This window comes from Notolepis coatsorum, assembly GCF_963971535.1.
Source record: "Notolepis coatsorum genome assembly, chromosome: 1".
Taxonomy (NCBI): domain Eukaryota; kingdom Metazoa; phylum Chordata; class Actinopteri; order Aulopiformes; family Paralepididae; genus Notolepis; species Notolepis coatsorum.
Window position 1 is genome coordinate 219,149,445 of NC_140165.1, and position 14,908 is coordinate 219,164,352.

A 14,908-nucleotide genomic window follows, 5' to 3' on the forward strand; every position below is an offset into this window, starting at 1 on the left:
GTATTCTCAGAAGTGGGAGAGATCAGCACGAGATACTGTACATTACTGACAGTGTTGGATTTGGATCTATATGGAGTACATACACTTTATCAAGACGTCTGATGAGTGAGTGGCGTGATATATCTCTTTCTTTCTCTTTCTTTCTCTCTCTCTCTCTTTCTTTCGCTCTTTCTTTTTCTCTCTCTTCCTGTGCTCTCACTCGCTCTCTCTCTCTCTCTCTCTCTCTCTCACTGCCTCTCTCTCCCTGTCTATCTCGCTCTCTCTCGCTTTCTCTCTCGCGTGTGTGTGTCGGTGCATGTTCATTTGCGTGCGTTTGACTCCATCCAAATCTGTGTGTGCTGTAGCTGTACTGTAGTTGCCTAATGATTGCCTAATCAATGCTATTGGGTATGTGCCTGGCCTGCTGTATAACCTCTGATTGATCTGGTGATACGTTCTTGACTTGTATTGTGTCTTGGGAGTAAAGCTGTGAGTGTCTGTTACGACCCCTGTGAGTCTAAGGGTAAAGGGCTGTAACATAACAGTTGGTTGACAGAAAAGATGGACCACGTTTGTAAACAACAATGATATTTATTGAAAGATGCAAAGGAAGCACATATAGCTCAAGGGTGAGCCCAGGCCAAAACAACAAACAAACTCCACTATACTCCAAATAAACCCAATCTAATCTATGGTAAAAGAAATTACATTACCTAAACTACTCTTACCTAACCAAAACAGGAGAAAACAATATCCAAAGGAAATGGCAGCTCACCCCATCTGTGCTTCCTGAGAAAGAGAGAAAAACACATTAATGATACATAAAACAAAGGCAGAATATATACAAAAACAAACTAACTAACAATGCTCTCTCTGTGGCCATACACACACAAGGCAATTTCCACTAAGCACCAAAGGCCAATAAACGAAATGCAATATTGTCAAAGTTACAGGTTACAAAATCACACTAGGCCTAGCCTCATGCCAGAGAGAGAGAGTGACTGAAGTGAGAAGCCATGTTTTAACAGGTGTGGGGTGATCCATGATTGGGTGGTGTTGATTGAGTGTTGGAGTCTGGAAAACCATCCACCAATCGGTGCTGTGTTGCTATAATGGAAGGGCAGGCCTGGCAGGGACCAATGGTGGAGGGAACAATGGCTGGAGGGAGGAAACAAAAATGGAGAACACACACACATGGAGACACACACTGGGGAATATATACATTGGGATGTAACACCCCCATACATAAGACAAAAACATGTTTGACACATAACACATACCACCAACAAAACATGTTTTTCTTTAACAACGAGATCCCCATCTCCGAGATAACTTGTACTCCAAAGTAAAGAGCTATGAAAAAAACTAAAATAAGCCGTCGGTACAACAATGAACCAGTCAACAAACAAGTCGACCGCACGAGAGATTTAACTCCGAGATAGAGCATCCGCCAACACATTCTCAGACCCCTTCTTATGCTTTATGCTGAGGTTATAATTTTGCACTATGAGCGCCCAACGCATGAGGCGCTGATTGTGGTTGTACATCCGCGACAGAAAAACCAATGGGTTGTGGTCGGTGTATACTACCACTGGTAATACGCTCGAACCGACATACACCTCAAAATGTTGCAACGCATACAACATAGCCAAAGTCTCCTTTTCAATAGTGGAATAGTTTAGTTGATGTTTGTTAAATTTCCGGGAAAAATAACAAACCGGGTGACTGACACCATCGTGATCTTCCTGTAATAACACCCCTCCAGCTCCCACCCCGCTGGCATCCACCTCCAGCTGGAACGGCAGGGAGAAATCTGGAGCAGAGAGAACAGGGGAACTGCATAAGAGAGCTTTAACACCATCAAATGCATTTTGACAATCAGCTGTCCAAATGAATGGTTTGGACGGGCTACACAGGCTAGTGAGAGAAGTGACGACAGAAGAAAAGTTTCGGCAAAAACCACGGTAATACCCAGCCATCCCAAGGAATCTACGCAATTCCCGCCTAGTAGTAGGCACTGGAAAATTTGTTATTGCAGATATTTTTGCATCCACCGGACGCACTTGTCCTTGTCCTACCTGCTTACCAAGATAGGTAACCGTAGCCTTGCCGAACTCACACTTGGCAAGGTTAAGGGTCAGGGAGGCTCCAGCTAAGCGGTCAAAGACAGTTTGTAAGGTTGTCATGTGGTCACGCCAGTTGGTCGAATAGACAACCAGGTCATCGAGATAGGCATTACAATTTGGAACACCAGCCAGGACTAGGGTCACCAGTCGCTGGAAAGTGGCCGGGGCATTACGCATTCCAAAAGGCATTACAGTATATTGCAAAAAATTGTCGGGAGTAACAAACGCAGAGATTTCCGAGGCACGGGGGGTCAAAGGGACCTGCCAGTAACCCTTTAACAAATCTAGTTTGCTAACATAGGTGGCAGATCCAAGGTTGTCAATACAATCTTCCATGCGGGGCAGTGGGAAGGAATCAGGCACGGTGACAGCATTTACCTTTCGGAAATCAGTACAAAATCTAGGAGTTCCATCCGATTTGGGAGCTAACAAGCAAGGTGAACTCCAGGGACTGCAACTTGGCTTGGCTAAACCATGTTTTAACAAATAGTCAACCTCCTGTTGCATCATGGCCCTCTTGGTGATGTTAACACGGTATGCATGTTGCTTGATAGGCACACCATTGTTAACATTAATATCATGGGCCAATACAGAAGTACAGGAGGGAACATCACCAAACAGAGCCATGTAGGCCTGAATCAAATTTGTGATGTCCTCTCGCTGCTCCTCAGGTAAGTGTGCTAAGTGAGTGGGCAGGTTCAATAACATCTCAGTGTTGGACAATCTAGCACCCTGATGGGCTGCATTGCGCAACTCCAAGCCATCTACATCCTCACCACTAACGTCAGGAGAGTCCGGAACTATTGGAGTTGAGGCAACAGCAGAGACGGCCAGTCTGGCTGTCTGGTCTGAGGTCTTCACCTGCACACTATCTCTGGAAAAATATGGTTTAAGCATATTGATGTGGCAAACACGAGAGTGACGTTTACGATCAGGGGTGCGAACCACATAGTCTGTATCACTTATCTTCTTGTCTATTGCATACGGTCCGGAAAAACTAGCGGAAAGAGCAGAACCAAGGATAGGTAACAGGACTAGAACCGTATCACCTGGCTGGAAAGATCGAGAAACAGCTTTCTCGTCATAGTGCCGTTTCATAGTTCTCTGGGAAGAAGAGAGCGCTTCTTTTGCGAGAGAGCACGCCTGATGCAGTCGCTCTCGAAACTGGCTAACAAAATCTAGAACATTAGTGGGTGTGCTGGCACCCTTTCACATGAACCGTTCTTTAAGAACTTTCAGAGGCCCTCTAACAGTGTGCCCGAAAACGAGCTCAGCAGGACTGAAACCAAGAGACTCCTGTATGGTCTCTCGCGCAGCAAATAGAACAAGGGGGACACCCTCATCCCAATCTTTCTGTGTCTAAGCAATATTTACGCAACACGGACTTTAATGTCTGATGCCAACGTTCTAGAGCCCCCTGAGTTTCAGGGTGGTAGGCACTGGACACTATATGTCGGATACCCAGGGACTGTAACACTTGCTCAAATAACCTAGACAGGAAGTTGGTGCCTTGGTCAGTTTGTACTACCTTAGGCAGTCCAAACGTGGAGAAGAACTTCGTCAAAGCCTTAATTATTACAGGCGCTGTAATTCTGCGAAGAGGGATAGCCTCAGGGAAACGGGTGGCGGTACACATTATTGTCAACAAAAACTGATTGCCGGCTTTGGTCTTTGGCAACGGACCAACACAGTCAACTATGACATGTTCAAATGGTTCACCGACCGCAGGTATAGGACAGAGGGGAGCAGGTGGAATTACCTGGTTTGGCTTTCCGGTGATCTGACAAGTACTACAGGTACGACAGTACTGTGCTACATCGGACTTCAAACCGGGCCAAAAGAAATGTTGAAGTATTCTGTTGTATGTTTTAGTGACTCCCAAGTGTCCAGACCAAGGGTGGTCATGGGCCAAGAACAGTACATGCTGACGATAAACTGCAGGGACAACAATCTGATAAACAGTGCTCCAGTCTGGCACCTGATCTGGTAGCCCTATCTCCGATTGTGCATGCTCTGCCAGTCTAGTACCATGGGACCTCCATGTACGCATCAAAACTCCTTCATCCACAAAATAAGAATGCAACTCTCTCCTCTGTTCTGTTTCAAGAGAAGAGAAACATTTTGCAAGAGAAGGGTCAGCCTTCTGGGCAGTAATTAGCATTTCACGAGTAACGGGTAACTTCAATGCGTCGGAACTAGTTACAGTTGTCTGTGGGGGTACCTTACTATGAGTCGGTGGTTTGTCAGCGGTATCAGAAGCTGGAGCCAGCAACTCCTCCCTGACAAAGGCTGAAGCAAAAACAGAGTCAGACAAATTAATTTCATCACCTCTCTTTTTCAATTGAGCCCGAGTGACAACACTTGCAGAAAAAACTTCAGGTAAGTTCTGTGACAAGTCATCAGGCAGAGAATCTGTGTCTGGGTGATCCAACACTTCCAGCACAGCGTTCACCTGTCCTCCAGCTAAATCATTTCCCATGATAAAGGAAATGCCTTTAACTGGCAAGGAAGGTCTCACCCCTATTTTAAAGAAACCAGTGACCAAATCAGATTGTACATGAATACAGTGTAACGGGGCTGGCACGAAACCCATCTCAATACCTTTAACTAGGACACTAGAACCACAGGAAGATTTCTCAGACAGAGGTAGTACATCAGAGAGGATAAAGGATTGTGAGGCTCCAGTATCTCGTAAGATCTGAACTGTACACTGATCTTTTGGATCCCCTGTCAAGGAAACTAAACCCTTGGAAGTAAATGGCCTGAAACAAGGATCGAGAACATCCTGATCATTGTGCATCTGTTGATCGGAATCAGGTGCCATTTTAATCAGACCAACCCCTTTGGGTTGTCTAAAGTTCTGAGAGGACGGTTGCTGCTTACGTTTCAATGTTAAACAGTCAGAAATAACATGACCAGGTTTATGACAGTAGTCTTTTGAGCGTGGAGGTGACATTTTTGGTCTGGTGTGTGAATTCTGGATGGTTGGGGACAGAAGGTCTATGAGAGAAATCATGGGGGAGAAACGAGTCACGCCTATCTACAAACAGTTTTATGGGTTAGCGCAAACTCATCAGCTAATACAGCAGCCTGCTGCAGAGTGGACACTTTCTGCTCACTCAGGTAAATTACAATACGCTCTGGCAAACGATTCTTAAACTCTTCTAATAGAATGAGTTCTCTGAGAGAGTTAAGATCTGAGGCCTTGCTTGCTGCACACCATTTATCAAAGAGAGTTCCCTTCTCTCTAGCAAACTCTACCAAGGACTGGTTGACAGCTCTCTTGTGACTGCGAAACCTCTGCCTATAAGCTTCGGGCACAAGCTCATATGCACGAAGGATGGCAGCCTTCACAGTATCATACAGTAAACTATCTTCTAGGGAAAGTGTTGAACAAACCTCTTGGGCTTTACCAGTCAATTTGCATTGAAGCAACAAAGGCCAGACCTCTCTTGGCCAGCGCAATGAAGCAGCAATACGCTCAAACACATTAAAATAAGTATCAACTTCTGTCTCTCGGAACGGAGGCACCAAAGCAATGTGTTTACTTATATCAAAAGTGTGTGATGAATAAGCTGTGGAGGAGGACATACCCGGGCCTTGTGGAGGAGTCGGTGTAGCAGAGTTGGATCCACTCCTTTGGTCTCCCAGCTCCAACTCCCGCAGTCTGAGCTCTTTTTCCACCTCAAGCTCCAACCTACGGATGTTAACAGCCCTTTCATTTTCCGCCTCAAGCTCCATTTTACGAAGCCGATACTCCGCCTCACGTGCTTGTGCCTTCTCCTGAGCCTCCATCTGGAGACGGGCTATTCTAACCTTGACCTGGGCCCCTTCTCGAGACCCAGATGACACAGGAGAGGCCAAGTGAAAATGTGGCAATGTGACTTTCACACCTGCCTTCTCAGCACCATGAGCTTGCTCCTCAGAAGGCTGTGCTTCCGTAGGTTCACCAGGAGAACTTGCAAGACACCTGATATCCTGCTTAAGATGCTTTTGTTGAACCGAGAGTTTAAAATGTGTGGCAATCTCCACTAAGTCTGCCTTGCGGCAGCTATCCAGCGCTTCCCAAGTAGGATTGCTCAAGAATTTCCCCAGATCAAAAGTACTAACTGCCATTATTTTTTTTTACACAAATGCCATTTTTACACACAGATTAATTAATAACTACAAGTGTAAACAAACACAGTTAACCAAATCCATCAACCAACAATTGAACACGGGTTACAAAATCCCGGACGAGCCCCCATTTATGTTACGACCCCTGTGAGTCTAAGGGTAGAGGGCTGTAACATAACAGTTGGTTGACAGAAAAGATGGACCACGTTTGTAAACAACAATGATATTTATTGAAAGATGCAAAGGAAGCACATATAGCTCAAGGGTGAGCCCAGGCCAAAACAACAAACAAACACCACTATACTCCAAATAAACCCAATCTAATCTATGGTAAAAGAAATTACATTACCTAAACTACTCTTACCTAACCAAAACAGGAGAAAACAATATCCAAAGGAAATGGCAGCTCACCCCATCTGTGCTTCCTGAGAGAGAGAAAAACACATTAATGATACATAAAACAAAGGCAGAATATATACAAAAACAAACTATAACTAACAATGCTCTCTCTGTGGCCATACACACACAAGGCAATTTCCACTAAGCACCAAAGGCCAATAAACGAAATGCAATATTGTCAAAGTTACAGGTTACAAAATCACACTAGGCCTAGCCTCATGCCAGAGAGAGAGAGTGACTGAAGTGAGAAGCCATGTTTTAACAGGTGTGGGGTGATCCATGATTGGGTGGTGTTGATTGAGTGTTGGAGTCTGGAAAACCATCCACCAATCGGTGCTGTGTTGCTATAATGGAAGGGCAGGCCTGGCAGGGACCAATGGTGGAGGGAACAATGGCTGGAGGGAGGAAACAAAAATGGAGAACACACACACATGGAGACACACACTGGGGAATATATACATTGGGATGTAACAGTGTCTCTCCTGTCCTCCCCAATTTCTGAACTCACCAGCCACCACTGACACACACATTGGGGGATGTTTTAAAAATATAATTTAATATATAATATAACATAATAATTTGTGCTTCACCAAAAAATTTGGTCAGCAGCCGCCACTGTTGTAGACCCATTTCAACTTGAATAAAAGCAAACTTGAACTCAAGCCACCAAGGCAGCATTTAGTGAATGCTTTGTATGGTCATTCTAATTACTCTAAAACAAATATTAATGATCTTTATTATCGACAATAACGTTAGCTAAATGTTATCTATTTCACTCACGGGAATTAAAATGTGACATAGGAAATCGGATGAGAGGAATCTTTCCCTTATTCATAACTGTCCTTGTTTTGTGCCTATGTCTACATCCTGTATGTGTGCTCGTCCATTCATGCGCTCCCGTGTCCCGCCTCCAGATGCATGTGGAGCGGTATACCAGGGCCCTCAGCGGGAGCTGGACGAGTACTCCAAATTCACCATCCAGGACGCCAAGGAGACCTTCCAAACCCTCAAGACACTCCTCACCATCATGGAGGAGCTGCAGGAGGAGCACGACACCAGGAATGACCCCACTGCAAAGCCTGGCAGCCTGTGAGTCACTGATTCACCTGATTTTAAGATTTTGTATTCACAAGGTCCCGATTTCAATTCGATGGTGCAGGTTTCAGGAGGCCAGCGCCTGCCAATGTTGTCAAAAGATGTAATCTGGTGAATTCAGCTTCCGTAGTAGTTCAGAAGAAACCCGGCAGTACGGGAGGCGTGGTGGAAACGACGTTTAGTGAAAATCTTAACACATCCACTGAAAAGTAGAATTCCCACCCTGGTCAAGAGACACGAGGGCTTGTGTCCACCTACAGTAGCATCTTTCTTCTGTTGTTTTCAACGAGGGCAGAGCGCTGGAGGCGCCTATAGAAGAAGTGCTTTTTGCAGTGACTTCACTGTCGGTGTATGGATGCATACCGCCCTCTTGAATATTCGCTGTCGGTGTATGGATGCATACCGCCCTCTTGATTATTCACTGTCGGTGTATGGATGCATACCGCCCTCTTGATTATTCGCTGTAGGTGTATGGATGCATACCGCCCTCTTGAATATTCGCTGTCGGTGTATGGATGCATACCGCCCTCTTGATTATTCACTGTCTGTGTATGGATGCATACCGCCCTCTTGAATATTTGCTGTAGGTGTATGGATGCATACTGCCCTCTTGATTATTCACTGTAGGTGTATGGATGCATACCGCCCTCTTGAATATTCACTGTAGGTGTATGGATGCATACTGCCCTCTTGATTATTCACTGTAGGTGTATGGATGCATACCGCCCTCTTGAATATTCACTGTAGGTGTATGGATGCATACCGCCCTCTTGAATATTCACTGTAGGTGTATGGATGCATACTGCCCTCTTGATTATTCGCTGTAGGTGTATGGATGCATACCGCCCTCTTGATTATTCGCTGTCGGTGTATGGATGCATACTGCCCTCTTGGTTATTCACTAGTGTATGAATGACACTACTCAGTAGTACTCATTTATATATTTTATACCCAGTTGATTCACCTGTATATTGTTAATGCACTTTACTGTTACATTTGTACTCTGGTTGGATGCCAAACTTATTTCCGTTGTACTGTACTTGTGCTGGTTAATGACAATACATTCTAATCTAATCTAAACGGGTATGCACAAACTCCATGTAAACATCTGTATTTAACAAAAAAATTGTTTGTTCATTTTCCCAGGCTCAACCCAATAGTCGGGAAAACCTCTTAACCAGTGCAGGCAGGTCTGTTCTCAGACAGCCCAACCAGCAGGTGGCGGTATGCCACGTACAGCACCATAGTCCTACACTGGAGCACCAACGGAGGCCCAGAGAGAACGCCCACCGCGTGCCCAGGAGATCCAAGACCGCACTCTACTGATCCTCCGAGAAGTCCATGCTCCTAAAGACAGGGGAAAAAGCGTCGTCTTGTCTTCTCCAGGATCTCTCGCTCTGGGTAATGTCTAGATCCCATCGCTCGAAAGGACCTTGTGTCGTTGCACTGTGAGGTTAAGGTGAGGGATCAGTTTAGAAAAGGGCCACCAAGGAGCAAACCCACCCCCAGGTGGCAGCTGAGATCTTTCCAGGCCATGGGATCTAGACACTGGTACTCACAAAGAAGGATTTTTTTTTGTCCTTTCCTTTCGCAGTATGCTCTGTCTGCCCCTCCCCCCTCCCTTTTTTATGTACACACCACAGGCCCCACAGAATGGGTTCTCACTCCTCTCCTTGATTTGCACAGTATCAAATCACGTACATTTTATTTGTATTTTTTTATACAGTTGTGTGAGAACATGGTCGTCGTTAATGGTGTGTGAATATAGGCTGCTAAAATACTATAGTTTATTCACTCAGTTTTGTATCATCAACAATCATGTCGCTTTTCACAATCTGTCAGGCGACGTGTTCCACGTCAACATGTCTTTTCACTGCTGGCTACTTCTCGTCATTCCTCTCACTATTGCGCCGATCTCAAACTCTGCCCTCTTTTCTTGATCCTCCAATTGCAGCCGTTGCCACAGCCCCCCCCCCCCTATTGGGAGAATCATGAAAAGAGGGGGTTCAAGATGGGTCTATCACGCTCTTGAGAACAGAGCGTGTCTTTAGCTCTCAGACCGCCGAGCGATAGAAGTTGAAAATATTTCGGCTTTCAGTAAAAGAACTGTGCTCCTGGTGGTTTATTTGTGGTAGCCTAGCAACAACAGCAGCCACCACTCTACCCCGCCCCCCTCCCCCAAGCGCTGCCAGCTGAAAAACATGTTTCCTATGGACACTCTGCCTTATAGCTCTGTCATTTGACATCTTGTCACATCCAGACAGCAGACACAGTAGATAATAATTTGTTTTTTTAAAGGGAATGTCCTTATTTATTTTTTTGCTGAGTCTCAATTCTTTCCTCTTTCTTTCCTTTTTGTGCTTTGAACAAAATGTCGGAAATTTTTCAGAGTACAGTTAAGTGGATGAAACCGTTTTGCCTTACTTTGTTAAAGGGATGTTCTGACAATCTCTTTCACATCCGGTGGCGAGGGAATAATGCAAAAGCACTTTAAATATTTGGAGTCGCCTCCAAATGGAAACACATATAGATACGTGGTATCAATCTCCCATATTGATCAGTTGCATGATCTCATGTACGTTCTCCTTTTCATTCCTGTACGATAACATTTATAGCCTGTAGATTTTAATAGCTATTTTTTCTTACACCAAAGACAATTTTCATAGATTTGACTTGAAAAAAATAATATTAATGTATTTTGAATACGGATGTTTAAAAAAAGAGAAAAAAAAAGAAGAAAAAATGGAAAGAAATTATATATTTGGTTGATTGTGTACATTTTGGTAATATATCCTCACTTTTTAATGACATGGGCTGATGGATTGCATCTCATTTGTTGTGGCTTCCAAGCTCCTGAAGGCATATGTGTGGTCCGTCAGCGGGTTTCCACTTGACTCTGATTACTGATCTACAGTGTCACACTATAGACATCTCGCCCCACATTTATCTTATCACTGAGCGAGACGGTTGCCAGGGAGTAAATCTCTCCACATCAGCCCGGGCCGCACATCGCTGCTCAGCCCTGAAATCAGTCCAGACAATCTCAGGCCCCTAAACTAGCACATATTTGGAGCCCAGTGTCCATCAAGAACCTTTCATTACCAGCACGCCGGAGCTGCTTAGTGAAGCTCTACCCACGGCACCCACTGTTGCTCTTATGAGAAACCAGTTTTGAAGTGATGTGCTCTCCTTAAAAGTCCAAATGGTTGTTTTACATTTTTTACTTGCAGCAGCTGGCTTGCTGAGTGCTATAGCATAGGCCACTGTCATCTCTGGTGTGTCCTGTCAGCTGAGTGTGTTAATATGCACAGAGTATTCCGGATACTAGCTAATATCTCATAAGCTCTCACCCAAACATGGTCATCGCTATATCAATTACTCACCCTGTGATGCCTTGAATTCATGACTATTTATTTCTCCTTGCATGGCTCTATGATAAAGGCAGATTGTAGAAGAAACTGTTGCCATACTTGATGAATTGAAGTTACTGGAGATTATTTAACAAAAAACAAAAGCAAAACTATATGAAATGCATGCGTTTGTGAAGCACTGAGCATACGACTGGATGAAGGAGACTTGGATTATACTGCGAGATGTGTTTGATCGTTTGTAAACGGATGTTTTGCTGTTGTTAAAACCGTTAATTTCAATTCACCAAGTATGGCTACCGCTGTTTGGATTCCATCTTCACCGTTGAATCTTCATAAACTCAAGGAATCACGTGGTGAATAATTGATATACAAATTATTATTTCTTTGGCTGAAGTATTCCTTTAAGTTGGAATAAGGTGTTTGTAATACTGTACATCTTCATATTCTGATCACCAATATCCCTGTATTGTATATATGATTTAAATACAGCATTCCATTACCATGGAAACGCGACTTACACAGACTACAAAAACCCAACAAATAAAATGTTTAATTAAAATAGTAAAGCAGATAGTATTTTACAGGCCACAATGTCCTCACTAATGTCCGCATATCCCCGCTAGCCTATTCCGGTTTCTCCCTGCCGGGGTATGAGCTTACAGTACCTAGCTCAAATATGGAATACTCAAAATATCTGGAATAATGTTAGAAAACGATTTCTGCATGTAAACGCACTCGCTGTGAACAGGAAGAGAGAATCCCAACTACTGCTGCAAAGGTCCCTGATTGATACCCAGCCTTACCCCCCCCCCCTTTTCATGGTCCTTATTCTATAACAATCAGACCCCGTAGAGTCCGACCGCCTATGACCGAACAAACTAATCATCACTCTTTAATTGCATGGTGGTTTTGTGTCTAGAGGACCATGTCTACAGAGTCAAACCGTTCATTCTCATCACTTTTTTTGAACGACAAACGTGTTTAAAAGTAAAGAACCTAGAAACTTGAACTTAGATCGACAACAAAAAGACGGAACGTTTAATGCTGATAGTACAGGGTCAACCATGGGTTTTATTTCCCCCCTTTTTTTTTTAATTTGTTGTCAGAAGTTTTGTCTTTGGTCCGTCATATATTTCTAACGTGCATGTCCTGTATATTTAACAGTATATTTTTTTAGATTTCTTTTTTTTCTTTTTTTTGTATGTTCATTATTTTAATTTTTTAACACTGTGATTTAATGACTTGCTAAACTGTGTTGATTTATTAATGGTACCTTGTTCTTGTCTTCAGTGGTACTTTTGAGGCTGGCTGCTTCTCCTAATGCCCCAGAGAGTTACCTTACATACTATTATGGTAGGGTACTGCATAATCTACTCTGATGATGGGTGATGCAGTGTTACCGATGACAATGTTATCTGGAATGTCCCACAGGGCCTAAACTCTGCCCTCTTTTCTTGATCCTCAATCGCAACGGTTGCTTTCCCCGTTTGTCCGTGGAAAGCAACACTTGTGATTGGAGGATCAAGAAAAGAGGGCAGAGTTTGAGATTTTTTACATGCAGGACTGCCCAACCCTAGCAAAACTACACTTGATTCCAATGGCATATTATATATATATATATATAACTTTTATTTTCAAAATCACAATCACCTCAAATTTGATATAATTATTAAAAATAAACAAGTAAACAAGCATGTTTACTATAGGTACAGGAACATGACTGTCCATAGAATTTCAACCATATCAGGCAATACAATTTGTTGATGTCATTGCATTGCATTTTCCTTACTTTAGAGCGAAAAATGTATACAATTTTTTTTTTGGTACATTTTAGGAAAATCGATTTGCCAATTGCAACCTATTGAGACCAGTCAAGTGATTCTAGACTGGATGTTGTCTTTTGAACATATCTTAAGGCTTTGCATGTAATCGTCACTAGTTTTGCTGAGGGCTAATAGCCTTGTTGTAGTCCATGTCCATGGGTGGTGTGCTCTCGACTCATTCATGTATGAAGGTAAAGATGACCTGGGTGATTTCCGTCAAGGTGGTCTCCTGTCATTGCTTTCATCTCTGCCATGTGTTTGATCATAAGGGAATCTTTCCATGTTCTTCTCTGCACATTACCATACCTCTCGTTAGGCATCGCATCAGAACACAAGGATACAATGCCGTCTGTGAGATCTGGATTAGATGCATGTATGAAAACATGCAGTGGCCTTTCATTAGCGCTCAGAGTTTCAAAATGGCCGCCTCCTTTATTGACATTATCCGGTCCTCTCGGACAATCCTGCCCGAAATCCCCACGCATGCTCCCAGCCTTTTTTTTTGGCATGAGTGATTTGGGGGCAATTTGGAGGATGTTTCGATGATGTCAATGCAGGAGACCAACAACTTTTTAACATCTGGGTAGTTTTTTTTCACAATCTAGCCAGATAACTTTTGGTTTTTTGAATCTGTAAAACTAAACTTCAATGTTAGGTTGAGGAATGTTCATTTAGTCATGCATGTCGATAATTCTTGATTATGAAAAAAATAAAGAATTATGAATCAGAATTATATATTTTTTTTAACGTTATCTTGCTAACTGCATATCCCCCCTGGACCATTGTCAGTCCTGAACATCATTTGTTTGGTTGATGAAAAATCATACCGAAAGGCTGGATTTTCACTAGAGCAAAAAGAAGTAGATTTTAAGCCTTGTTCCCCAGATTTCATATTTTGATTAATAAAAGAAAAAGATAAAAATGTGGGTCAAATATGGTTAAAATCCAGTTTGCCAGCTAATGTAGGCTACACCTGTCAACCTACAGTACATCAGTCTGTATGTGTGTATGGGAAGCTCAGAGCTATGTGTGCCGAGTGCCAGAATTTTACTGTGGAAAAACACAGTTGAACAAATTTGGCCAGTTATCCGTTCGAAGACCTCAAAGGTCACTTTCACGACATCATAAATATCTCATATCAGGTTTTCCTCTTCAGTGTACTATGGATAGTTGCAGTAAGAGTGACATGTGGATATTGTACTCCTCTCACTCTTATACTCATCAATGTGTCAGTAAAAGGTTGATGCTTTTGTTATTTAAACATTCAATATTTTATAATTATTTTCTCTACATGAAACAATGTTTTTTTATTTTCTTTTGCTGTCCATTTGAAATAATTTACAATAAACACGTTGCCAATGCTTCTCCAAATGTGTGGGATTTTTTCTTGTACTGGTGAAAAGATGAACAACTTATCAACTGAGAACGTCAGCCATTTCTTTAAAGGTCAGTTGTATAAACACCATTTGCTACAATTGAACAAAAATGTAATTAGGGAGACTGCATCGCATCACATTTCACTATCCGTTTAATATCTGCTCTTCAGCTGTTCATGTATTTCGCTGTAGATGAGCCATCGCATCAAATGGAGTCATCGCCAAATGTTCTTAAATTGTATTATATTGTAAATACATTTGTTTCAAATTCTCTCTCCCGATTGAACTAGTTTTAAATGGTTTGATTTGTTTACGGAAATTAATTTTAAACTCTTGGGCAACATGAAAAGCCTAGCTTTCAAACTAACTGTTCCTGGGCCTGCGTTAGACAAAAGGTTGCCACTTCTACCAAATGTACACGAGGAGGGGAGGGGTTGAACGTTTGACTCCCCAGACTTTATTACTGGAGGGCCACAACATGGCAGAAACAAGGTCATGTGATAACGTCTCACCAATCAGAGCTCTTATAGAATTGTAGGCACATCATAAGCCACTGACACTCGAACTCTTTGAAACCTTGCTATCCAAACTCCGGTAATAAATGGCTCTGGGAGTAACTTTTT

General features: G+C 42.9%; 1 protein-coding gene across 1 annotated transcript in view; it reads left to right on the top strand.

The window, feature by feature from the left end:
- Positions 1–14,273, top strand: part of rasa2 (RAS p21 protein activator 2) — a 196,659-nt gene extending 182,386 nt beyond the window's left edge. The window contains exons 23-24 of the mRNA XM_084332855.1: positions 7,535–7,709; positions 8,862–14,273. Coding sequence (XP_084188981.1) covers positions 7,535–7,709; positions 8,862–8,892 — 206 coding nt within the window. The 3' untranslated portion in view covers positions 8,893–14,273. The remainder of the gene's footprint in view (positions 1–7,534; positions 7,710–8,861) is intronic.
- The last annotated feature ends 635 nt before the right edge of the window (positions 14,274–14,908 follow it).